General features: G+C 37.8%; 1 protein-coding gene across 1 annotated transcript; it reads right to left on the bottom strand.

Moving 5' to 3' along the window:
- Positions 1-2627: 2627 nt before the first annotated feature.
- Positions 2628-27838, bottom strand: NPHS2 (NPHS2 stomatin family member, podocin). The gene is made up of 8 exons (XM_058176760.1): positions 27556-27838; positions 22309-22412; positions 20460-20532; positions 8987-9069; positions 7184-7387; positions 6818-6873; positions 3839-3917; positions 2628-2897 (listed from the first exon to the last, which is right to left on the bottom strand). Exons 1-8 carry the CDS (start codon positions 27836-27838, stop codon positions 2628-2630), a joined length of 1152 nt encoding a protein of 383 aa, XP_058032743.1.
- Between the last annotated feature and the right edge of the window lie 15 nt (positions 27839-27853).

Consider the following 27853-nt stretch of genomic DNA (forward strand, 5'->3'; position numbering starts at 1 on the left):
GCAAATGTATATTCAAATATCTCAGCTGGCAGTTGCTGTCTGGTGTGAGAAGCTGGCAGGCAAGCTGTGACACTGTAGAGGTGGAAAGTTTTCTGTCTATTCACTATAAGGGTATTATACAAGACTGATAATAAATGAATGTGGGACTGAATGGTCTTGAAAGAGAAGCTCCATTTCAGCTTAGTTGAGACATTAAAACCCCAATCAAGACATATTTGAAGGAAAAGGACACAGGTACAGTATGTGAGCTCCTACAAGCATCTTTGGTGGGCTCTCTTCTTTTAATGCTTCCATTCCTCTCAGGAAGCAAAGTTGGAGAAATTATCATCCAATACAGTCTATTTTGTTTTTAGCTTTCCTTTTAAAACCAAAAGAGAAATGCAGCCTTCAAATTAGTTTAAATTACTGTCTCTTCCTCTCTCTAGATATATCGTCTCTATCCTTTTAAAATTAAGTTAGGAAAAAAAAAGGCTAAATCACAAAACAATGGAATCACCTGACAACCCTTTGTTGGAATGTCTCTCATCCTGCTGATGCTGTCAAATCCAGTTGTCTCAATAAAGCAATTGAGAGATGGAGAGGGATGTCCAACATTGGCAACTTTTAAGACCTGTGGACTTCAAGCTGGCTGGGATATTCTGGGAATTGAAGTTCATAAGTCTTAAAATTGCCAAGGTTGGACTCCCCAAGTCTAGGATAAACCTTGAAAAATCTTTATACTAAAGAATCTCAAAATTTCCCCTTCTCTGAGCCTAGAATGGAGAAGGAAATCAAATCCCTTCTTTTCTTCTTTCAGCCTGGCACCAGTGAGTTCCTCAATGAGTCATCCTGAACTGAGGACTTATTAAAATTTGCTTTAATTTCCCAAAGAAGAGAGAAAAGGATCCTCATTAGTATCCTAGTTTGGAGAGAAGGAAACACACTTGTTGGCCAGGAGGCAACTAAGCAATTTTATCTATCCTTTTCCTTTCATTCCATCTCTTCCTTTCGTTAAATGAACTAAGCTGACTTCCATCACACCCAAAATAGCAACGTTTATACGTATGTAATATGCATATATGTTTGCAAATGAGTATACTTCATAACAAGAACTAATGACATACTGTGCCAATTCTATATCAGTTTTACTGGATCTTCTTGATCAAGGATCCCAAAATCCTTGATCTTAATCATTGACATAATGACATATTATGCCAATTCTACACCAGTTTTACTGGATATTACTTCTTTCTTGATCCCAGTTCAAAATGATGTTATCAAGATCTAGAAACTATAATGTTTGATGTAACAACTGTATTGTACATGTTAAGATCTTGCCCAAATGCTAAAATCATTCTTGAATACTATGTTGTTGTTTTTAAGAATAGAATAGAATTCTTTATTGGCCAAATGTGATTGGACACACAAGGAATTTGTCTCAGGTGCATAAGCTCTCAGTGTACATACAAACAACAAGTGATAAATTATTATCATAATCATCATAAAATGCATTCACCATATAACACTTAGTGATAGTCCCAGGATACTAAATAAGCAATCAACAGAAATCATACTAGGAAACTAAATAATTTAAATTGTAAGATTCAAGTAACAAAGTTATAGTCATAAGAAGATAAGGAAATAGATAATAGGAAAGATGAGAAGGATAACATCAATACAGCCCTACTAGGTAGTTTGACAGTGTAGTGGGAATTAGTTGTTTAGCAGAGTGATGGCATGAGGTGTGGAGGGGAAACTGTCCTTGTGTTTAATTGTTTTGGTGTGCAATGCAGTGATGAAATTCAGCCGGATCTACCCGGATCGCGCAATCCGGTAGCGCCGGCGGTGGGAGGCTCCGCCCACCTGCCTGGATGTCATCATGTCCCATTTTTTACCCTCTGCACATGTGTGTGCTCACATTTGCAAGCCAATAGGGAAAGGTAAGTGAATTTCACCCCTGGTGGTCTATAGTGTCGTCTAGAAAGAAGTAGTTTTGGGTGCTGTTCCATGTCGAGATATGGCAGCTCACTTTTCTTTATCATAAGAGTGTCCAATAAGTTTGTTTTGAAGGAGGAGGAAGGACCAAATGAATTAAAGAACCAGTTAGTCCAGGGTTCTTGTTAAGGGACAAATGACCAACTTTACATTATCATTATTTTGACATGTGAAGACCTACGGCCCTTAAGAATTCTGTAAATATGGGAAAGGTGAGAAAAGAGAAGATAACAACCAACAGTAAGATGAATGGATGAACTCTATTTCAACAGCAATGGATATACTGTACCATTGTGACTCTTGATAGGCCAGGCTGAGAATAGATCATTCTGAAAAAAGTCTATCTGATTGCTAAGAATGGTTCTTAGTAATAATAATACAATTTAAAAATAAATAAATAAATGTAATAGATTTTACAAACATAGAACTATTTTTTTAAATGATATATATATTTTAGTCAACTACATGAGTCTCAGAGGTAAATTCATATGTCAGGATTTACAACACTGTCATTTGTATGAGATCTGAGTTTGTTAACTTTTTACTTGATTCCTATTATTATTTGAATTTTAAGCAGAAGATTTAGTTGCCAATTATGTGGTGAATTGTATCAACTATAGCTTGAAATCATGATCTTTTGAATTCTACAATTTCTATAACATGGGGGAGTCCTTGCCCTTGGAAGTTTCTGGATTATTGTCACAACCTGAAGAGTTGTAGCCAAGGGATGTTTGATTTACTGCAACTGAAAGGCTCAGGGGGTCAAAGGGTAAAGGCAGAACAAGGGTCGGAGGTTTTTCAGAAGACAAGTTCTGCAGAGTATGAAGATAACGGAGCTGGAGAGCAGCTGGAGTATGAGACAATGTCTCAGCTGCGATCTTCAGAGATTCAGAAGCAGCTTTTTCACCTTCAGCAGCGATCACCTACAACACAAAGGCCATTTGAGAATTGAATCTCTTATTTCTATAACCATATCACTGATAGCTAAATTAGAAAGAAAAAGTATGTTCTACCCTCTATATTGTGTGATGCTGTATTACTTTGTCCAAGAATCATCCGTGATATTTAGCTTAGTCCCAATTTTGTCCAGTGTTCACTAAAAAAAGGGTGTGCATAAGAGCATAATAAATAAATAAATAAAAAATAAATAAATAAATAAATAAATAATCAATAATCAATAAATAAGGGGCGTGCATAAGAGCACAAAAGTGCCTACTGTTCCTGTCCTATTGTTCCCTTTATTATATCAAATTAATATAGCTAATGCATATTCTTTACTTATATATATATATATATTCTTCATGATATTTTTTTTTTACTTATGACAATGTTTGTGTATACTGTTGTGACAAAATGAAATTAAAAAAAAATATATCTTAACCACTGTTCCTATACACAGCACAGATTCTTTTTTAGTTCTTCCCCTTCAGCAATTTACAAGTTAATTTCTATTCGTGTGGATGCAGATTATTTATTGCGCAGCATATTTTTTATGTTTCATAGCAAAATAATAGTATTTTGTGCAAGCACTTTCTCAGGAAACCTGGTAACTAAACTCACACAAAAGAGTAGGGAGATGAAGCAGGACAGAATGTGTTGTCTTACAAGTTATGAAAAGCTGTAAGATTCATAGTTATCTGAAATTGGAAAGTAAGCTATGAAGACTACTTTATGGGAGGTCACTCAATTCTTTCTGTCTGCTTGCTTGCTTACAATTAATCTGGTATTATTGTATGGGCTGTCAGCCTCCTCAATAGTAGGTTTCTTTTCCTCTGTCCTGCCATTCCCCCTGAATCCAATGCCACCAGAGGAAAAGCATTTTCCCCCTGTGATCTCCTGTAATAAAAATGTACTGCTAACTTACCCTCACTTTAGCATGACGCTGGGCTTCTGCTTGTGCAGATAGTGACACCTGGAGCTCAGCTGGCAGCCGAATGTCTTTACTGAAATAAAAATAGGAAACTGAAGGAAAGGCTACTCTCCAGGTTTAGAAACAATAGAAGACGCTTGACATCTTGAGAATATATGTATTTTTGGTTACTATTTTTTTCATATCATGATCTAATTACACCAACTTAATACAGCTTTTTACTTCCGAGACAAATCTTGGGCTGGTATGCTAGTTAAATGTTTGTCCTAGGTGCCTTTAAGTCAGCTCATTTGGAGTTTCACTACCAATATCTCCATACCATGCCAACTGATTTCTTAACCACATTGCCTATTTCAGGAATCAGATTAGGGTTGGGATTGGGGTTCTAGAAATAGCCTGCCTACCATGGGTTGATCCCTGGATTGTTTTGACATCTGTCGAAGTTTAGAAGTGAGAGCCATTCTCATAAGAGATCAATCCTGTATTATTTACAGATACAAATTTTCTTCAAAGATAAAATTTTATTTATTAATAAAGACACTGGTGGTGTACCTACTCTGTCTTTTTATTTCTTTTGTTCACAGTCCAGACCAGAGGTGAAATGCTCCCAGTTCGGACTGCATCAGCTGATCCGGTAGCAATGGCGGGTGGTTCGGAGAACTGGTAACAAAAATCCCTGCCCCCGCCCCCGCCCATGCCCACCCAATGCCCGGTCACCCACTTTCCTGCTTGCCACTTCTTTTAAAAAATGCTTTTAAAAGTAAAAAAAAAGGCTCTGACAATCCCAGCTGAGCCACACGATCGTCAGAGCCTTTTTTTTACTTTTAAAAGCCTTTTTTTTTACAACCTATTCGGCTGAATAGGTTGTAAAAATGCTTTTAAAAGGTAAAAAAAGGCTCTGATGATCCCAGATGAGCTGCCTGATCGTCAGAGCCTTTTTTTTTACTTTTAAAAGCATTTTTTACAACCTATTTGGCCGAATAGGTTGTAAAAAAATGCTTTTAAAAGTAAAAAAAAGTTCGTGCATCACAGCTGATCACACCCCCCATTCTGTTCTACTTACCCCATGCCTCCTTTTGGCGTGCACTACGCGCATGCACGCACCTTGCATTTGGTGTGTGCTGTGCACTGCGCACACGCATGCACAGCCAGCAAACTGGTAGTAAACCAGTTCAGATTTCACCACTGGTCCAGACTCTCTCAATGAACTCTGTATAGGGAGGTTTGACCACAATTGCAAAAGCTGTGTCCCTTACATGGCTACTCGGGACTATATCCCCACCAACCACTATTCCCAGTTAGATTAAGGAGGCTATCACGGAGAGCTGATATTCTTCTCCTAAGCCCTATCATCACATTCTCCTACTTATCTTTTTTGGAAACAGCAAACGTGATATACTCCAAAGGACCACCATTTTTTGAATTTTATGGGACTCACAGACATATGCTCCAATCCCTTTATGCCATATCTCCAAAGCTCAAATGCAATTCAACTAAGATTTGTCATACCCTCTCTCTCCAAAATGTCTCTGGTCAGTCTTTGGAAGTTCTGTCCTATGATTTCATTCACTAGGATCTCACTTTGAAAAAGCTGAAGACAGGGGACCAAGGGTGGTCTTATTCTCTTTCAGAGTTGAAAACAGACTTGCAAGGCCTTGAATTCATTACTCTTGCTCCCTTTTGTCTCCTCTATGCATTTTACACAAACAAATGCCTTTTCTAAAATTTCCCTCTTTTGTATGGCTGCCATGGCATCACTATTTACATGCAAGGCGACTCTACAGGAATAAATCAAGGCCAAAGCATTTTGGAAGTGTTAGGGCAGAGGCACGAGTCCATATATAGAGTTATAATCCATGAATGGTTTCCAAGTTGATTTAAATTTTACATCAGACATTTTTTACCTAGGAAGTTATTTTTGACCCTCAGGCATATTCCCATAGTTTAGTTTACCAATCTTCTAAAAAAGTAAGTACATGCTATTTGGACATTGTTGTTCTTCAAGTGTAATCTAACCTGTACAGAATACAATGGAACTTTAATTCCTATGAACTGGTTGCAATGCCTCTGTTAACATAATTCAAGTCTGCATTGGGGTTTTTTAGATACTTATGCTCACAAGTTATTTTGTCAGGGAAACAACTTGGAAGGAAGTAATATTCTGAGTATCTTATCTCTAGTTAAAGTTGCTAGTTGTAGTTTTTCTGGCCATTTACTTTCCGTTCTGGATGGAGATGTCAGTGCAGAAAGATTGAAAACAGATTGCAACAAACTTGCAGTCCTTTTTTAAAATCAAGTTTAATCAAAGAAAACATTAAACATTTGTGTAACATTTTCAATATCACAGAAACCCTTGGTATCTTAAACACTTGTTACAAGCCTCTGTTCTTATATTGTTGCTTGTACTCATAAACACTATACAATGGAGATTCATGCCTAGACTCACAACACAGCAAGGACCAAGTAAAATAGCACAAAAGGGTATGCAGGCTTTGGAGTTCTCCAACACTCTTCATTGGAGACAATGTTATAAAAAATAATACAAAAACAGGTTGGAGAAAAAGCCAGGAAATCTATAACTAAGGATAGGTGTTTCAGCTATGAGGTCTGCAATTCAAAGCCAGGATAAATATGAAGGCAGACTGATTGTCAGTGGAAATATTACCAGATTATAATATTCCTGTCTGTTTCCATCATGCTCAAAGGTGGGTTTTTGTAACCTCTTGCCTAATGAGGATTCTGGAAAATGCAGCTCTCATTATGTCATTTTTATTGATCCTAATAAAATCAATTTAACAATGGATTTTATATTTCTTCATGGACTGGCATAACTATTAATTATAGGCCATTATAGAATATGTAATACTTGAATGGAAAGTTACAAATTATACCTAACAGTTAAAGATTTCATTCTTTTCCTCTCCTAATATTTTGACTTTTTTTGGTTTTACAGTGTACAGATTTCATACCTACATTTCTGTCAGCTCAACTTTAATCCCCCACTGACAGGTGATGGCATCCACGGCCACCTGCATAAAAAGAAAAAAGAAGGCGAAGGAGGTGGAAAAAATATTCAAAGTAAAAGCCCACAATTATTTGTGATATCTAGCTTGGCAGGTATTGAAAACAAAAGCTGGATTGAATATATACCGTATTGGTCAAGCTTTGCAATGCAATTCTTACAAATTCGCATCTTTTGAAATAACTTTTAAGAAAGAGAAACTGTCCAATAACAAGGGAGCATTATTTTATTAATGCCAATTCACAGATTACAATGTAAATATTTGTGATGGTTTTGCCCATCATGCAGAGTTATCACAAAATCCTCATCTTGCTCACCTTTATCTCCTGGCTGATGTTCTTTCTCTCCATCAGTATGTCAGTGAAAGTCCAATGTGCCAGCAAGCGCTTTGTGATAGTCTGTACCAGCATCTGAACTGCATTAGAACGATTAGCGAGCGTGGTCATCAGCAGAGTAACATTCTCCATTCGATAGTAGCAGACAGTATTTAATTCTAAAACAGCCATATCATTGGTGATTACCTACAATAAATAGAAGGGATTACAGACAATCTTCAATGTAATAAGATGGTAGTAATTTTGTCAGTCACTGGAAAGAAATTGGAAATCCAGGACATTCAAAAATTGAGCAATGTTATTATTGAAGTATCTGGGCTGGTAAAGATTATAGGAATCTCACTAGATAGATTAATAACATCTGTGTGGCATGTGTTTTTGTATGGAGAAGTGACAAAGCACAACTATGACAAAGTTTCTTAAAATTATGTAATTAGTTCATCTTACAATTGAGGTATCAGCTGTAAACTTTTGACTGCCAACAACGGATTGATTGATTGATTCAATAGAATTCAGAATCATATTACTCTGAGTATTTTACAATTAAAACAGTGGAAAATAATTGAGGAAAAGAACATGTGCACCTGAACAAAACACAAATTACCTTACAAAAAACTCATCATGGTCTCAACAAACCACCTAGTTTCAGGCCAGGGAGCCCAGACACATTTTCAAAGATTTGTCAAACTCTTGTAGGGTAGGAGTTGAATCTCACTGGTCAGGCAGAATCATGAAAACGGGTGTGCCTCAAAGAACCAGGTGCCATGAAAGCCCTTACAGGTGACAATCAGTACCTTGAATTGCACCCAGATGCAGACTGGCAATCAATGCAGGTTGTGAATCATTAATGCACATGGGTGTATCAAGTGTGGCCATCACTGTAGCATTTTTCGACTAATTGTAGCTTTCAAGTGGTCTTCAAGAGCAGTCAAATTGCAACATTCCATTATGAGGCAACCAAAACGTAAGTGACAGTCTGAAGAGCTTCCCATTCTAGGAATAAAGCACACAAAATGGACCTGTGCAAAGATCATCCTAGCCAAAGCTGCCACCTGGTCTTGAAGCAGTAGTTGTGGGGCTATGATGGTTCCCAAGTTATGCACTGGTCTCAAATGGAGAAGTGCCACCCCATCTGAGACCAAAGGTGAAAAAAAGAGATCCAGGGGCCCATCCATTTAGTCTTCTCAGGACTGAAGCTAAGGCTCTCCATCCAGACCTGAACAATATCCAGGGATTGGGTTAGGACATTGACATTGGACAAGCAAATGTTGACATGTACAATTGAGTATCGCCTGCATATAGATGATACCAGTCCCAAACTTCACCCAGCAATTTCATGTAGATATTAAAAATCAGAGGCAGGAGCATGGAACCCTGTGACACTCAACAAGAAAGGAGATGTGAACACAACCTCTCTTTCTCTGTTAACACTGACTGGAACTGACCACTAGGGAAGGAGAACCACTGCAATATAATGCCACCCATTCTTAATCCCCCCAGTCTGTCCATTAAGATACCATGGTAGAAGGTACTCAAAACTGCTGAGAAATCAAGATGGTTACAGTACCCTATCCTGGCTTGCCAAATGTCATCAAAAAGTGTAATCAATAGAGAATCTATGTAACTTGCTATAAAGCATGAAAATCCTTCTGAATGGAGAATCAATGTAACTTCTTTCTATAATGTGTCTGCTTGGCAACTGTCTCATTTCTTGATTAATCCATATGAGTTTCTCCAGCAGGTAAACTAGAAAAGCATGAGTAAGCTATAACTAAACTCACTTACCTCACATAAAGGAATCTCTAAAGTTTTGAGACGAATGTCTATTTTGTGGTAAGTATCCAGACAGGGAAGGAGAAAAAACAAGCCTTTTAGGAGAAACAGAACAGCATGGAAGTTACATGATAGGAATTAAGAGCACACTTTTTGATGCTCATTTTATCAAGTTATCATATTGGGACTTTATATATAGAAAAATTGTTGGCTGATCATCAGGTGCAGTCTAACAACGCATGTATTTATGTGCATGTTTGTGTGTATCTGACCCAGCATCAAATGACTAACAAATTAAGGTCAAGTCATATTTGAGAAATAGTGGCCATTTATGTTGCTATTACAGTTTTCTTTATAGTGACCATGCACACCTTCCTTTTTAATAAAAGTAATAGTGACCTGATGAAGATTGGAATCATTTTCCCTCAAATGTTAAAAAAAAATTGTGCATTTATGGAAAAACCAAAAAGAGATAAAAAGTTGTTGCAGCCAAAATATCCCCATTAAAAGGCTTGCTCTAACCTTCTGATTCCATGCCTAGTGATCGAAAAGGAGAGTTAATCTCCCAGTAACCATTTTATAACAAATCTTATAAGAAATCAAAAATAAAAATGAGGTTCAGTTGTGTACTATTATCACAATATGACTTAAGGTTTCTAGGTTTTGCTGCCTATGTTTATACTACAGAAACTATCAACCATATTCCCACAAATGTGTTGTGGGAATCTAGTACTTGTCAGATTATGTTTGCCATGCAGATTCAAAAAACTGAGTTAAATAAGTCATGTTTTACTTATTTAACCAGGGGTTATTTGCATGATTCTTAGATTTTCCAGTAACCTGGAAAAGATAGGTTTTATTTATTTATTATTTATTTATTTATTATTTAAATTTTTATACCGCCCTTCTCCCGAAGGACTCAGGGCGGTTTACAGCCAGATAAAATAAACAGTCCTATTACAAAATAAATACTATTAAAATCCCACTAAAAACTTATTCAATTTGGCCGCAATTAAAATTTAGCAAATAATAAAACCCATTAAAAACCCATTAAAAACCCATCAATAAAACCCATTAAAAACCCATAAAAAACTAACCCAGTCCAGCGCAAATAAATAAGTGAGTTTTGAGCTCGCGGCGAAAGGTTAATCTTACCATGTCATGGGAATGGTTTGGTTTGCAGAAATGACTGGAATCTTTTTCTCCAGCTGATATCTTTGACAAATAATTTCTGAAGGTTTATAAAATGCTTTAAAAATCTTGAACAGAAACAATAGTGGATTGGAGTAGTGACCATCACATCTTTTGCCTTAACATTTTAATATATTTTTGCCTACCGTTCCTGTCCTATTGTTTTTCTTTTCTTCTTCATATATATATATATATATATATATATATAAATATATATATATATATATATATATATATATATATATATATATATATATATATATATATATATATATATTTGTTTTCTAGGTTTTCACGGGTGTTTGTATGTAGGTCTTTGGTTGTTCGGGTTTTCTCCTGCGTAAAATTGGAAGTGTCTTGGCGACGTTTTGATGAAGTCTCATTCGTCATCTTCAGGCTTCAGCTTCGTGCTTCTGGGAGCAATGTGTGATCGCAGCTGTTTCTTCCTTTTAACTGCTAGTGGGGGGTTGAACTGATTGGGTGGGAGCTTGGCTGTGCTCTGATTGGATGGGGTTTTTTTTGTGCTCTGATTGGCTGGGGGTGTGTCCTGTGTTGGTGGGGGCTTGGTTGTGCTCAGTCTAGTCTGTGCTGCAGGGGGATTTGAGCTGGTGAGCTGCATAGCTGTTGTTTGGCTTTGTGGTCGTGCTACATCTTCATAGTGGGTGTCAGTCTGCTGCATGAATGGATTGGAGGGGTTTGAAATGGCTAATGTTGCAGCTGCGGTCTGGCTTCTGGTCCTTGGTCGTGCTTTATGATCAGTGTGGGTTTGGGTCTGCTTTCTGGGTGGATGTGCGGTGGTGACATCCTGTGTGGACCTTGTGAGTGTGGGTCTGGTGTCATTCCTCGTGTTAGGGACTCGTTTGTCAATAAGGGCGGTTTCCAAATGGCTGGTAGGCGGAGGTGTCATCTCGTTTGTTCATGCTGTGTGGGCGTTTTTCTATCTCAATGGCTTCTCTGATTATTCTGTTGTTAAAGTGTTCAGTTTTGGCGATAGTTCTGGTCTTTTTAAAGTCAATATCATGTCCTGTGACTTTAAAGTGTTGGACCAGGGAAGAAGTTGGTTCCTCTTTTCTGACTGAGTTCTTGTGTTCTTCAATGCGTGCACTTATTCTTCTGTTGGTTTGTCCAATGTATGTGATGGGGCAGGCGGTGCATGGGATTTCATATACTCCTTGATTTTCTAACTCAATTTTGTCTTTGGGGTTTCTTAGGATGGTGGATATTTTTCTGTTTGTGCAGAATGCTGTCTTGATGTTGTGTTTGTGGAGGATCTTGCTGATTCTGTCTGTGGTGCCTTTTATATATGGGAGGAGGGCTGTGCCGTTTTCTTGTTCTCTGTCTTGGATTTTAGTGGGGGGTTCTTTTTGGATTAGCGTGGTAATCTTATTTCTGGGTGCACGGCTGAAGCCTGAAGATGACGATGAGACTTCAACAAGACACTTCCAATTTTACGCGGGAGAAAACCCGAATAACCAAAGATCTACATACAAACACCCGCGAAAACCTCAGAAAACATATATATATATGCTTATACCTCCTAATTTTTACTCATATATATGTTTATATACTATATAATCTTTTTATATGATGTTGTGACAAAATAAATAAATAAATAAATAAATACTCCATGATGAAGTCCTTGAGACACCCTCTCATTTTATTTCTTTTCAGCTGATCAGTATGCCTAGGAAAAATTCTCAGAATTTCTACCTGTTGCTGATGTAGCACCACATAGATTGGCAGATCTAGTGTGAAATGTAATTAAGCCTAAAAGAGATAAGTGACCTTAATGCTGTTGTATTTAGCATATCACTTAGCGCAGGAATTCTGATCCCAATCATCATTCATAAACAAGGACTATTTGAAGGATACTTACAACAGAGTATAATACCATCATATTTAACTACAAAAAGGAAAACTTTTTTTTAAAATGAGGGGACTAAGAAAAAGAGACTGAAAAGAAAAGTGCAGAGAAGTTAATGAAAGGAAACAATAGGACAGGAATGGTAGGCACGTTTGTGCTCTTATGCATGCCCCTTATAGACCTCTTAGGAATGGGGTGAGGTCAAAGTTATTTAAAATCACAGTAACTGAAACTCCACAGAAATGTACTCTGTAATTCCAAGGAAAGGTTGGCAAAACTTTTTTATAGCATCTAGAAAGTTGCAAGGTTTTCTTTTCTTCTTCATATATATATATATATATATATATATATATATATATATATATATATATATATATATATATATATATATATATATATATATATATATATATATATATATTTGTTTTCTAGGTTTTCACGGGTGTTTGTATGTAGGTCTTTGGTTGTTCGGGTTTTCTCCTGCGTAAAATTGGAAGTGTCTTGGCGACGTTTTGATGAAGTCTCATTCGTCATCTTCAGGCTTCAGCTTCGTGCTTCTGGGAGCAATGTGTGATCGCAGCTGTTTCTTCCTTTTAACTGCTAGTGGGGGGTTGAACTGATTGGGTGGGAGCTTGGCTGTGCTCTGATTGGATGGGGTTTTCTGTGCTCTGATTGGCTGGGGTGTGTCCTGTGTTGGTGGGGGCTTGGTTGTGCTCAGTCTAGTCTGTGCTGCAGGGGGATTTGAGCTGGTGAGCTGCATAGCTGTTGTTTGGCTTTGTGGTCGTGCTACATCTTCATAGTGGGTGTCAGTCTGCTGCATGAATGGATTGGAGGGGTTTGAAATGGCTAATGTTGCAGCTGCGGTCTGGCTTCTGGTCCTTGGTCGTGCTTTATGATCAGTGTGGGTTTGGGTCTGCTTTCTGGGTGGATGTGCGGTGGTGACATCCTGTGTGGACCTTGTGAGTGTGGGTCTGGTGTCATTCCTCGTGTTAGGGACTCGTTTGTCAATCAGGGCGGGTTTCCAAATGGCTGGTAGGCGGGAGGTGTCATCTCGTTTGTTCATGCTGTGTGGGCGTTTTTCTATCTCAATGGCTTCTCTGATTATTCTGTTGTTAAAGTGTTCAGTTTTGGCGATAGTTCTGGTCTTTTTAAAGTCAATATCATGTCCTGTGACTTTAAAGTGTTGGACCAGGGAAGAAGTTGGTTCCTCTTTTTTGAATGAGTTCTTGTGTTCTTCAATGCGTGCACTTATTCTTCTGTTGGTTTGTCCAATGTATGTGATGGGGCAGGCGGTGCATGGGATTTCATATACTCCTTGATTTTCTAACTCAATTTTGTCTTTGGGGTTTCTTAGGATGGTGGATATTTTTCTGTTTGTGCAGAATGCTGTCTTGATGTTGTGTTTGTGGAGGATCTTGCTGATTCTGTCTGTGGTGCCTTTTATATATGGGAGGAGGGCTGTGCCGTTTTCTTGTTCTCTGTCTTGGATTTTAGTGGGGGGTTCTTTTTGGATTAGCTTGGTAATCTTATTTCTGGGAGCACGAAGCTGAAGCCTGAAGATGACGTATGAGACTTCGTCGAAACGTCGCCAAGACACTTCCAATTTTACGCGGGAGAAAACCCGAATAACCAAAGATCTACATACAAACACCCGCGAAAACCTCAGAAAACATATATATATATGCTTATACCTCCTAATATTTACTCATATATATGTTTATATACTATATAATCTTTTTGTATGATGTTGTGACAAAATAAATAAATAAATAAATAAATACTCCATGAGGAAGTCCTTGAGACACCCTCTCATTTTATTTCTTTTCAGCTGATCAGTATGCCTAGGAAAAATTCTCAGAATTTCTACCTGTTGCTGATGTAGCACCACATAGATTGGCAGATCTAGTGTGAAATGTGTAATTAAGCCAAAAAGAGATAAGTGACCTTAATGCTGTTGTATTTAGCATATCACTTAGCGCAGGAATTCTGATCCCAATCATCATTCATAAACAAGGACTATTTGAAGGATACTTACAACAGAGTATAATACCATCATATTTAACTACAAAAAGGAAAACTTTTTTTTAAAATGAGGGGACTAAGAAAAAGAGACTGAAAAGAAAAGTGCAGAGAAGTTAATGAAAGGAAACAATAGGACAGGAATGGTAGGCACGTTTGTGCTCTTATGCATGCCCCTTATAGACCTCTTAGGAATGGGGTGAGGTCAAAGTTATTTAAAATCACAGTAACTGAAACTCCACAGAAATGTACTCTGTAATTCCAAGGAAAGGTTGGCAAAACTTTTTTATAGCATCTAGAAAGTTGCAAGGTTTTCTTTTCTTCACAGCAGAGCAAAAAAATCTGGCAAAATAATCTAAAGTGATAATAAAGAATGCAAACCCTCCTAACAAAATGGGGAAAGTTTATGTAGCAAATGGCAAAAACATTAATGGAAACATTAAGAATTTGTTTTACAATTTTATTGTTTATTTATTTATTTATTTATTTATTTTGTCACAACATCATACAAAAAGATTATATAGTATATACACATATAAACATATATAGGAAGAAGAAAAGAAAAACAATAGGACAGGAACGGTAGGCACGTTTGTGCGCTTATGCACGCCCCTTATGGTCCTCTTAGGAATGGGGTGAGGTCAATAGTAGAAAGTTTTTGGTTAAAGCTGTTAGGATTATGGGAAGAGACCACAGAGTCAGGTAAAGTATTCCAAGCACTGATGATTCTGTTGCAGAAGTCGTATTTTCTGCAATCTAGATTAAAGCGGTTTACATTAAGTTTAAATCTATTGGTTGCCCTTGTATTATTGCAATTAAAGCTGAAGTAGTCTTTGACAGGAAGGACATTACAATAGATGATTCTGTGAGCTAAACTTAGGTCTTGTCGAAGGCGACGGAGTTCCAAGTTTTCTAAGCCTAGGATTTCAAGTCTGGTGGGATAAGGTATTTTGTTGTTTTCAGAGGAATGGAGAACTCTTCTTGTAAAATATTTCTGGACACGTTCAATTGTATTGATGTCAGAGATGTGGTGAGGGTTCCAAACAGGTGAGCTGTATTCTAGAATTGGTCTAGCAAATGTTTTATATGCTCTGGTTAGTAGTGTGGTGTTTTTGGAAAAGAAGCTGCGCAAAATTAGGTTTACAACTCTTAGAGCTTTTTTTGCTATGTAGTTGCAGTGGGCTTTGGCACTTAGATCATTTGACATGAAAACTCCAAGGTCTTTAACGGGATGGGGGTCGTCTGTAAGGTAATGTCCATCTAGTATGTACTTAGTTTATTTATTTTTATTTATTTATTTTATTTGTCACAACATCATACAAAAAGATTATATAGTATATACACATATAAACATATATAGGAAGAAGAAAAGAAAAACAATAGGACAGGAACGGTAGGCACGTTTGTGCGCTTATGCACGCCCCTTATGGTCCTCTTAGGAATGGGGTGAGGTCAATAGTAGAAAGTTTTTGGTTAAAGCTGTTAGGATTATGGGAAGAGACCACAGAGTCAGGTAAAGTATTCCAAGCACTGATGATTCTGTTGCAGAAGTCGTATTTTCTGCAATCTAGATTAAAGCGGTTTACATTAAGTTTAAATCTATTGGTTGCCCTTGTATTATTGCAATTAAAGCTGAAGTAGTCTTTGACAGGAAGGACATTACAATAGATGATTCTGTGAGCTAAACTTAGGTCTTGTCAAGGCGACGGAGTTCCAAGTTTTCTAAGCCTAGGATTTCAAGTCTGGTGGGATAAGGTATTTTGTTGTTTTCAGAGGAATGGAGAACTCTTCTTGTAAAATATTTCTGGACACGCTCAATTGTATTGATGTCAGAGATGTGGTGAGGGTTCCAAACAGGTGAGCTGTATTCTAGAATTGGTCTAGCAAATGTTTTATATGCTCTGGTTAGTAGTGTGGTGTTTTGGAAAAGAAGCTGCATAAAATTAGGTTTACAACTCTTAGAGCTTTTTTGCTATGTAGTTGCAGTGGGCTTTGGCACTTAGATCATTTGACATGAAAACTCCAAGGTCTTTAACGGGATGGGGTCGTCTGTAAGGTAATGTCCATCTAGTATGTACTTAGTTTATTTATTTTTATTTATTTATTTTATTTGTCACAACATCATACAAAAAGATTATATAGTATATACACATATAAACATATATAGGAAGAAGAAAAGAAAAACAATAGGACAGGAACGGTAGGCACGTTTGTGCGCTTATGCACGCCCCTTATGGTCCTCTTAGGAATGGGGTGAGGTCAATAGTAGAAAGTTTTTGGTTAAAGCTGTTAGGATTATGGGAAGAGACCACAGAGTCAGGTAAAGTATTCCAAGCACTGATGATTCTGTTGCAGAAGTCATATTTTCTGCAATCTAGATTAAAGCGGTTTACATTAAGTTTAAATCTATTGGTTGCCCTTGTATTATTGCAATTAAAGCTGAAGTAGTCTTTGACAGGAAGGACATTACAATAGATGATTCTGTGAGTTAAACTTAGGTCTTGTCAAGGCGACGGAGTTCCAAGTTTTCTAAGCCTAGGATTTCAAGTCTGGTGGGATAAGGTATTTTGTTGTTTTCAGAGGAATGGAGAACTCTTCTTGTAAAATATTTCTGGACACGTTCAATTGTATTGATGTCAGAGATGTGGTGAGGGTTCCAAACAGGTGAGCTGTATTCTAGATTTGGTCTAGCAAATGTTTTATATGCTCTGGTTAGTAGTGTGGTGTTTTGGAAAAGAAGCTGCAAAATTAGGTTTACAACTCTTAGAGCTTTTTTGCTATGTAGTTGCAGTGGGCTTTGGCACTTAGATCATTTGACATGAAAACTCCAAGGTCTTTAACGGGATGGGGTCGTCTGTAAGGTAATGTCCATCTAGTATGTACTTAGTTTTAGAGTTCTTTTTCCTATATGTAAGACTGAGCATTTGCTGGTTGAAATTTGGAGCTGCCAATTTTAGACCAAGCGGTTAGATGGTCAAGGTCGTTTTGAATGATAGAAGTGTTGTCTGTGGTGTTAAATAGTTTGACATCGTCAGCAAAGAGAACACAATTACTTGAGATATGGTCACAAAGATCATTAATGTATAGAATAAAGAGTGTTGGTCCAAGGACGCTGCCTTGAGGAACGCCACTCTTGACAGGAACAGGATTTGATAAAGCATTGCCAATTTTGACCACTTGTTGTCTGTTAGACAGAAAAGCAGATATCCATTTGTGGAGGGGTCCTGAGATGCCATAGGATGTTAGTTTAAGGAGAAGTTTATCGTGTACTACTGAGTCAAAAGCTTTGCAGAAGTCTATGTAGATTGCATCTATTGATTTGCCTTGATCTAGATTTGAAGTCCATATGTTTTGCAGTGGAGAAGTTGTAAGTTACATGATAACTTTTTCCTGAAACCAAATTGTTTGTTGGAGAGTAGGTTGTTAGTTTCTAAGTGTGAGGTAATGGATTGATTGATGATAGATTCCATGACTTTGCAGGTGACGAGCAAAGGGAGATCGGTCTGTAGTTTTCGACTAAGCTGGGGTCTCCTTTTGAAGATGGGATGACTGTGGCTAGTGACCAAAGTTTGGGAAGAGAACTGGTAGTGAAAGCTTTATCAAAGATAATACTTAGGGGTTCAGCTATATTAATGGAAAGTTTTTAAGAAATATGCACATAGACCATCAGGTCCAATAGAAAGCGATGGTTTTAAGTTGTGAAGAGCTTTACCAACGTTGTCTTCTGTGAAATCTATATGAGTTAGATCATCATAGTCATTGCTGGTTCGTTTGTGGAATGTTGGATATGTGTTATCGGAGTTAACACAACTGAGCCAAAGAAAATGTTGAAGAGGTTTGCTTTGACTGTTTCGTCATTGCATTCTTTGTTGTTAGAATCTTTTAGTGGTGGGATGGATCTTGAATCTTTAAGTTTACTGTTGACAAAATTATAAAAGGCACGATTGGAATTTGTGCGTAAAAGGTTTTCTTCTTGCTTGGTGTGGTAATTTGTGCATTCAGTTTTAATTTGGTTGCATATGTTTCTGTAACGGTTTCTGAAGTTTGTAACATAGCCTTTTTTGTTTCTTTTCCAGAGGAATTTTTTTTTTGATTGAAGCTTTTTTATTGATATGGGTAGTTTGTTTTTCTTGGACATGGTAGTCATTCGTGGTACATATAATTTAATGACTCTATTGATTTCAAGTAGGAAGATTCTATAGAGGTCATCAGCGGTTATGCAGGTTGCAAACAGATTTTGCCAGTTCAGAAGTGAAAGATCGTTGTTTATAAGGTCGTAATTGGCTTTCTTGAAGTTGTAGTTGGGAGTTCTGGTGTTATGACGAATTAAGTATGGACGTATATTGAGACGAAAATCAATCATGCAGTGGTCACTGTTTGAAAAAGGTTCTTTAATTTGTATACCGTAAATTGAGTTTGGATTGTTGCAGAAGATGAGGTCAAGGCAGTTGTTGAGTCTTGTATTGTTAGTTACAAGTTGTTCAAGACCTAGGTTTGTAACAGTGTTGTATAGTGTAGTATGGATTGGGTCAGTTGAACATTCATTGGTTGTCCAGTTAATGAGAGGTAGATTTAAGTCACCAAGGAAGATAAGAGGGTATGGGCAAGAGGTAGTCCATGTTAGCATTGAGGTTAGCATATTTGCGTGGGTAATGTCATAGTCGGGGGCTCTGTAGCATAGTAAGAATCGAAGAGTAGTGTCAAGGGATAGGTCACATACTATGGTTTCAGGAAGAGAGAGTTTATGTGCTACTTGGATATTTTTTAGATTCAGTGTCTTTTTGTAAAAGATAGCCACTCCACCACCTCTTCGGTTTTCTCGATCTGATCGATAGACTTGATATTCTTTGTTTGAGATAATGGAGTCAGAAAGGGATGAATTCAGCCATGTTTCAAAACAAAATGATATCAAATGTGCCACTGTTTAATAAGAGGATAAATTCAGGTAATTTGTTGACTATGCTTCTTGCATTTATCAATTTGCATTTGAGATCTGATATGATTGGTGTTGAAGAGGTAAGGGGCGTGCATACCTAGTTTTGGGTGTTAGTAGGTTGGGGGTTGTGGACAATAGATGGTTGTATAGATGGTTGGATGGTAGTTTGGGTGTTTGGATGGATGGTTGTTTGGATGGCTGGTTGGGTGGATTGTTGGGTGGCTGTTTGGATGGCTGGTTGGATGGCTGTTTGGATGGCTGCTTGGATGGCTGCTTGGATGGCTGTTTGGATGGTTGGTTGGATGGTTGGTTGGATGGCTGGTTGGATTGTTGATTGGATGGCTGTTGGTTGGATAGTTGGTAAGATGGTTGGTTGAATGGGAGGTAGGGGGATGGGTACTTGGTTGAATACTGGGATGGCTGGTTGATTGTTATGGGTGATGGGGGGTTTGGAGGTGATTTTTTGATTGCAGGTTTTATTTTTTATGCAATCAGCATGGTAGTCGATGTATAGGTTGGATTCACCATTGTCTTGTCTTCTTTTAAGTTCTGTGCGAAGTTCACGAGCGTATCCTTTGTAGAAAGGATAGGTCAGGACGTGATCTAAGTTTACTGTAGGTAGGGTTGGATTTAGCAATTGAGTTTATAGTCTTTATGAATTTGCGTTTGCTGTCCTCATTAGTGCATATAACTCTACAAAATCTTGGTGCTGTTGTCCCATCGCTGTTTTTATATTCTGGTCCATCTCTGGAGACAGCAATTATTTCATTTGGGGAGATGGTTGATGAATTATAATTTCCAATGATGTTGTGAATCTTATTGATATCTGGTTCATTTGTGTTTTCAAGTCCAAATAATATTGCATTATTTATTTTTTGTCCTCTCTCCATTGCATCTCTGATTAGTTGATTAGTAGTTGTTTGTTGATTGGGTTGTGTTGTATATGTTTGCTATCTGCAAAAATCCAGGTGACTACAGATGGCAGCAAAAAGGCAAGGTTTTTCTGCCATCTCATTGCTCTGCACTTTACAGGGTCCTATACCTCCAAGATATCTGTAAATCTATATATAATAAATGTGTAACAAATATCCATTTGGAATCTGTTACTATTTAAAGTGGTGTGTGTGCAACTATCTTAAACTATCACCCTCTCAATTCAAGTAGTATAGAAAAAAATATAGAGTTCACCCCATGGTAATGAAGTTGGTTTTAGTTTCTACCCTATCACAAATGAAGTTGCCAATATTGTACCATTTTATTTACTACCCTATTGATTACATAATTCAACAATGAGAACTAGCAAGGTGATTTCTTCACGTGATGTTCACTATGTATTTAGTTGTGCCATTATTTCTCAACATGGTTGACACTTTACCTTCTCTTACAAAATCAGTGACCCTTAGATAGATGTCATAGAAAGCAGTGTTACATTTAACTTTGGCCCTGCAAAAATCTAATAATCTTTGTATACTTACCAGGCCCTCTTGGCCTTCCATGAAGAATATGACCAAATCGGAATAAAACAGCTCTCTCATATTCTCGTACAATCTGTCATAAAAAAATGAAGACGAGTAACAGAATTTGGGGGGAAGAAAAAAATGGAATCAGATAGCGCAAAAATTTAGCTCCAGAAAGATTTTAATAGATTGCCCAATGCCAAGTGGAGGAAATGTAAAATGATGAGAGGAATCAGCCTTGTACTTTTTTCTGTTTTAACAGCTTATGGCAGCAGTCCCCAGCCTTTATGGCTTGGCTGCCCAGAGCGGGAGGAGACGGGAACTAGCCCACCACTTGTGCAAGTAGAGCTGCATCCGTATGCACTGGCCCACCATTCATATAAGTACAGCTGCAAGCACATGCACCAGCTCAACATTCACGCATCCCAGTTCCAAATGGGCCATGACCCAGTAGTGAGCTGTGGGGGACCCCTGCCCTAAGGAACGCTACTTCTGACTTCTGTTAAATCAGGAGTCCCCAACCTTTACAGCTTGGCATCCTGGTGCTGACAGGGGGGGAGAGTGGAACTGGCTTGCCTCTTGTAAAAGTCTAATTGTGCATGTGATATGGCCCGCCATTCACGTAAGTCAAGCTGCACTCATGAGCACTGACCTGCTGCTCAGGCTAGTCGAGTGGCGCGTGCAGGCACTACGGGCCATGGCCTGGTAGTGGCCCATGGTCCAGGGTTTCTGGACCTCTGGCTTATAGAGTTTAATGAACTTTCTCCGCAATAGCCAAGCATTGTTACAATGTGCTTTTCTGGGTATGATAGTGTTGAATAGTCCACTACCTACCTATATATGTACCTACCCAACAGATATGTATTTTCATGCAATTAAAGTAAGACATAGTGGCTCTTAAGTTGGCTGATCAGTGGTCATATGCAAGAAGAAGGATTTTTCTAAATTTTAAAATAGAACAGAAGAGGAAAATTTGGGAATCACACATGGTTTTGATTCTAATAACCAACATTCTTTTTTCCATATTACCTCCCTTTTTATGACCCTGTAATCCCTTAAAATCACAATGGTGCTGTCTGTCATGGTTCCAAGTAATGAACTCTGGGAAGTCAGGACTCTGAAGCTTGGCTCCGGTTCAGGAATCCCTTTACTGAGTACATCATATAGGCACTTAGAAAGATGAAGCTAGCTCTAAATTATTCCTGTGCATAGGGATAGTTAAAATAGGATTTCCCCACCCCCTGGGTCTCTCAGGTCACATGGGCCAATCTGTCCAGTCGTAGGTTGCTGCCCAGCTCCGACAGGTGTCCAATGATATGACCTTGGTTCACCCGCTGGCTGGTAGATGTTATGACTAGACAGCTGAGGCACCACATTCCTAAGTCCTCCCACCTTTAATGGCAAAAAGAAACGAAGCAGTAGTAAGCATGGTTTCAGCTAAAGTCATTTTGCAGGTTGACACAGTCCTCATCAGCAGAAGGAGGGGAAATGGAAGTAAATGAAGACAAGTATGATTTCATCACATTTGCCTTCCGTGACTTAAATATTTCTATCAGATGTTATGACCCAAGCACATAATGGTGGCAATTCATGTGATGAAATTTTAGGAATTGACATTTTAGCATCATGTGATTTGCTCTGGATGCTACAGGATGTTATCAGAGTTTTGGTGATATTAAATAACAGCTGTCCAATTTCTTTTATCAGTTACAGAAAGAACAGAGTAGAGTAGAGTAACAGAACAGAACAGAACAGAATAATTATTGGCTAATTGTGATTGGATACACAAGGAATTTGTCTGATGCATGGACTTTACTGATTGCTGTCTCTCACATGTATCAACTTCAATGTCTAGAAATATTCTTACCTTCATACAGAACCAGATGGAAATGGGAAATGTGATTATGATGAGAAAGAGTGAGAGGATGACAAGAAGCCACTCACAGATGCCTAAACCTGGAGACTTTAAGCCTGCAGAAAAACAGATACAAGAAATTGGATTCTCCTGGTTTCTTTAAACCTGCATTTGTTATTGGGAAAAAAGTAAGATTTTAAAAAAATCAATATGGAATATGTACCTGCTGACCCACATTATTCTGGGAATAAAGGAGACTATAGGAAGATGAAATAGAGCTGAGATAACATGTTCAAATTTCATCTGCAGATGAAAATAGGGACTCTTCTATATTCTAACTCAGATTAAATTTCCAGCATATATTTTGGGTCTTTCTTAGCTGTTAGCATTTTCCCCTTATTCCCTAATGTCAATCTCAAGGTATGTAAACTCAATTATGCATCCCCACCTATTACATAGGAGGCAAAGTCGGGTGATCAGTAGTGAGGGTGATCACAAAGGAGGTCTTTCAAGCAGAGGTGAGATTAGTCCTTCTATCTGATCCCTAGTCAATCTCTTCAAACACCATTCTGTTATTCTCTCCCTTAAAAGGTGAACTTCGTGGCACATGAAATGTCAAGGAAACTACTTGCCATATATTGTTCGCCTTGAGAGGCAGTCCAGATTGAGAAGCACATCCAGACATACTAACTCTAATTTTAGTGTATTGCTACATTAACAAAATTTTGCAAGCTTGAAAGTACAACTTCTTCCTTGACCTTTTCAGTCCAGGAAACTAGGGAGGGTTCCTTCTGAGACGTTTGTCACATCCCGTTCCTTCTGCAGATTCAACTGCTGCTTGTCTGACTGTTGTCTACACTTTGGTTCTTTCTCCTACATGCCAAGGTCATTCCCATATACCATTACATTGTTGCCAGCAAAACTACTTGGATTGTCCTTGTGGTCAGCAGGGTTTGAGTTCAACTTGTAAGGACTTTATTATTTTTAAAATAAATACTATATTTTGGAGCAGGGGTGACCATTGCACCATAAGGTATATCGGATTTGTACAAGAGCACAGCGTTTTTATTTATGTGTGCTTTTAGATTAACACAGCTTGTTACATGAAATATCAAGAAAATGGCAAAGTAACATTTGTAAAAATACAAAATCTTGTGTGCATGTGCACCAAAAAACTATATGGACATATTTATTTATTTATTTATTTATTTATTTATTTATTTAATCAAATTTTTATACCGCCCTATCTCCCGAAGGACTCAGGGCGGTTTACAGCCTGATAAAAACACAAAATTAAATACAAGATAAAAACACTATTAAAAAACTTATTGAATTAGGCCAGATTTAAAATTATAATTAAAATAATAAAAACCCCGTTAAAAACTAAATTTAAAATTAAAATTCTAATCCAGTCCTGCGCAGATAAATAGATGTGTCTTAAGCTCGCGGCTCCATTTAATCATAAGGATTCAAGTTTGACTTGAAAGAGACTTTATATACTTTTTAAATATTAAAAACAGAATGGAGAGGAGACCATCATTGTTTTAGCGGCCTAGACAACTTGCAAAAAAGTGCTAGACTGCCCTCGTTTGTTTTAACTCTATAGTCTTTCTTGGTCTGGTTAAAATAGTACAACTTCAAAATGATATAAAGGAGTAGAGAAGTCCTAAATAAAAAGTTCTCATTTAAGAAGTGCTGCTTGTTACTCGGTTCCATTTGTCATCCCTCTAAAAAAGTAATCTGCGTTATGACTAAATAGGGAGGAGGAGCATACAAAGGAACCTTGAAAGGATAGACAGGGTCTCTCAAGGTCTTTCTAAGTCAGACCTGCCCTATTTCCCGCTGCAGTATATGACTGATGGATATTTTTCTCTTCAGTGAAGTACCAAGTGGAAAGATTAAACAGAACTAGTGGATTAAACCAATCATTATATCTATTATGAGCAGCACACAGAAACATTGGAGTAACATTACAAACTGGACACATTGTGTTTGTGATCTGAAATCAAAGAATGATTATTTATCAATAGTTCCTAGGCTGCTGCATTCAAACTCCTTGTTTCTTTTATTCTTTACATTCAGCTTTCATCTGGTAAGTACTGTACGTTATAGAGAACTGTGGCTATTTCTACTTTTGCCAAAAATAATAACTATACAAGTAAAGCATGTCTTGTAAACTAAGAGGAACTGACCCTGTTTTTATGTTATATGCCTTCTGTGTTTGGAAGGAACTCTAACAAATATCAGCCCTCAAGGACTACTAGATCTTCTGAAGCTTAGGCCCTGAGGGGTGTTTGTGTGTGCGTGTGCAAGTGGATAGAGATTCAAGGAGTGAACCCTAATAAAAACCAAGGGGAACCTAAGTGGTGCTCAACTGATATCAAACAGAGCCTGTTAAAAGTGGAATGGAAATATATCTTAATTCTAGCAGAAAATAATGCTAATGTTTTGTCCAGCCTTTTATCTTGAGAGTCTCCATATAGCTGTTTATTTTAAAAAATATCTAAAATTCTTCCAAGAACAAGCAATAGTAGTTCAAGAATAGACATAATAGTGTGAAATAGCCAATGGGTCTCTGGATGCCAATACCACTCTTAGAATTCCTCCTCCTTCATTCTTTCATACATTCAAGATTTGCCTGAAACTTTATCTGGATGGACATCAGAGTTTAGCAAAAACGAAAGCAGAAAAGATGAGAGATGAGAAAAATTAAGCTTGCATGCAGGCAGATCTAGAGCCTCATCTCTTCCTTCTATAACCAGCACAATTTTGTGTCAAAGAGCCAAAGAAAATTCACAAGGGGTTTTCCATTAATTATTCTTTTCAAAGGTGATCGGTTACAGATGAATCCTCTTTCACAAACTCAAAATTAGGAATATACCATTTCTACCATTTGATGTCCTCTTGGCCATTTTTATCAACTATCATCAATTTCACATGTTCTGACAAAAGCAAAGTACACTGTGGAAATTGTAAATCAAATTATTTGGCCATTGCTTGCACATGCTCTAAAAATAAATATCTATATTTCGTATCATTTGACAATACAATCAGAATACAACTGCCTTATCTAAGGAAATGCTGTAATGCAACGGTAGAACCCATGTTGTAGATACAATACTGGAAATCCAGTTCAAACCCTGCCATCCCCAGCAGTGCTAAGAAAGAACTATTATAACTGTTCCAATCATAAACGAAGCTGAGTAAGAAGGACCAGTGAAATGGTTTGATATGAGAATTTTTTTAGAGTGATGCTTATAGACAGTGGTGGGATTCAAGTAATTTAACAACCGGTTCTCTGCCCTAATGATTTCTTCCAACAACCTGTTTGCCAAACTGCTCAGAAAGTTAACAACCGGTTCTCCCGAAGTGGTGCGAACTGGCTGAATCCCACCACTGCTTATAGATTCTTTAGAGTGGAATCCTGATATAGATAAGCACTTGTTTATTGCTCTGCTAAGCCAAATTCATTTTGGAAAACAGAAACCAATAGCAGGTTACCAGGACCCAATCTACTTAACCTAGATACTTCATTAGGCGCAAAAAAATATTCAGCCACCATTTCAGCAGGGAACCTGTTGATAATGATAATAATAATAACAACATCAGAGTTGGAAGGGATCTTGGAGGTCTTCTAGTCCAACCCCCTGCCCAGGCAGGAAACCCTACAACATTTCAGACAAATGGTTATCCAATATTTTCTTACAAATTTCCAGTGTTGGAGCATTCACAACTTCTGCAGGCAAGATGTTCCACTGATTAATTGTTCTGTCAGGAAATTTCTTAGCTCTAAGTTGTTTCTCTCCTTGATTAGTTTCCACCCATTGCTTCTTGTTCTACCCTCAAGTGCTTTGGAGAATAGGTTGAGATTGCCCTCTTCTTTGTGGCAACCCCTGAGATATTGGAACACTGCTATCATGTCTCCCCTAGTCCTTCTTTTCATTAAACTAGACATACCTAGTTCCTGCAACCGTTCTTCATACGTTTTAGCCTCCAGTTCCCTAATCATCTTTGTTGCTCTTCTCTGCACCCTTTCTAGAGTCTCAACATCTTTTTTACATTGTGGTGACCAAAACTGAATGCCATATTCCAAGTGTGGCCTTACCAAAGCATTATAAAGTGGTATTAACCCTAACCCTAACCCAAACCAAAGATTTGGAATGACAGCAGGCAATTCCTGGAAGCTTGGCCTTCTAACAAATCAACCATTAACATACAGGTAAATCCTATTTTCATACCATTTAAAACCAACCCAGATTGGTAACATAGAGGGAGACAGATAAACAACCAGCAAACCACACTCTCCCACATGCTGATGATGTTACCTACCTTAATAATGAAACATCTGCAGAAATACAACCAAAGTCAGAAAACACCAATAACCTAATTATTCGGTTTCTTCTGAATCTCTAGTGAATATCTAATAGCTAGGTCTCACTGATGTCTAATTTCCTGAGGTTTCCAAGAAAAAGATTATAGAAGAAAAATTAAAATAGAAGCCAAGATTTACCAACCTGAAGCTTTGCGCCAAGTTTTCTCAATGGAAGAAGTATATCACAGATCAAATGACTATCACTTGAATTTGAGTCAAATTTGAAGTCCGAATCCTTCATACATGCCCCATTTTAAACACACACTAAATTTCACATTCACTGAAACTACTGCTCAGAATTTCTGCTTGTGCTGTATAGTGACTAATATTTGCCCCTGCGAGGCTAACTATTAACATTTCTAGGTAGCTTTTGTATTTTCCCAGTAAACTGTTTGCTTTGAGGATATTCATCTTAATAACTTTGCAATAATTTTGTTGATTTCTTTTGGTCATGTTGTCTTAAAACGCAAAGCAACTAGGAAGTGATTACAAGATCTCCTCCCTTGTTAATTTCTCATGATATATTACAGAATTTGGTTATTTTGCATTTTGCCACAACCCAGAGCTGGTTGCTATCTGCAAGGAAAAGGAGAGATAATTGCAATGTATTTATATCACCCTGCTGTCTGTAATTAAACATGACTTACAGGGTTGATCTACTAGATCAGAAAGCATACAAGAGGTAGACATTTCATTCCTTGCTGTCTTCTAATGCTTCCTGGATTTTAACAACCCAGATTGGTTTGCTTGTCTTTGTACCTTTTTCCTCATAAGAGTGTTGACTTTAAGGATTGTATATCTAAGATCTCTTAAACTAGGTTCTCTTCAGGAGATGGATCTGTCCAAGGGGTGATTTTTTTGGCGGTGTGCTCCATTTCTTCCCTTACCTTCCTCCTGCTTCTCACTTTCAAGCAAGGCCATCACCTCCATTTCTTCATCAAATGACACCACATCATCCACATCAACCACTGTGGAAGTATGGATTTGGTTGCCTACTTGAAGGGTGCTTTTGGTGTCCTTTTTAAATTTCTTCTGGTTGGATTGCTGCCTCTCTTTGCTGGTTTTCTGTCTGTGTGCCGTCTTCTCTTTTTTGTTCCCTGGAGAGGACTTCTCTCTGCTTCTCCCATGCTTCTCCCTAGAAGAGCTCCGAGACCTTTTTTCATCACTCATTGTGTTGTCTGAACT

The sequence above is a fragment of the Ahaetulla prasina genome, chromosome 3 (assembly GCF_028640845.1).
Source record: "Ahaetulla prasina isolate Xishuangbanna chromosome 3, ASM2864084v1, whole genome shotgun sequence".
Classification (NCBI taxonomy): domain Eukaryota; kingdom Metazoa; phylum Chordata; class Lepidosauria; order Squamata; family Colubridae; genus Ahaetulla; species Ahaetulla prasina.

What these genes read in the sequence shown, in the direction of transcription:
- NPHS2 (XM_058176760.1), bottom strand. Translation starts at nt 27,838, where the DNA reads ATGAGTGATGAAAAAAGGTCTCGGAGCTCTTCTAGGGAGAAGCATGGG. An exon ending in TAGAGATTCCTTTATGTGAG is followed by an intron (nt 7,388 to 8,986) that starts GTAAGTGAGTTT and finishes TATTTATTGTAG; the next exon opens with GTAATCACCAATGATATGGC. An exon ending in ACATCAGCCAGGAGATAAAG is followed by an intron (nt 6,874 to 7,183) that starts GTGAGCAAGATG and finishes CTTTTTATGCAG; the next exon opens with GTGGCCGTGGATGCCATCAC.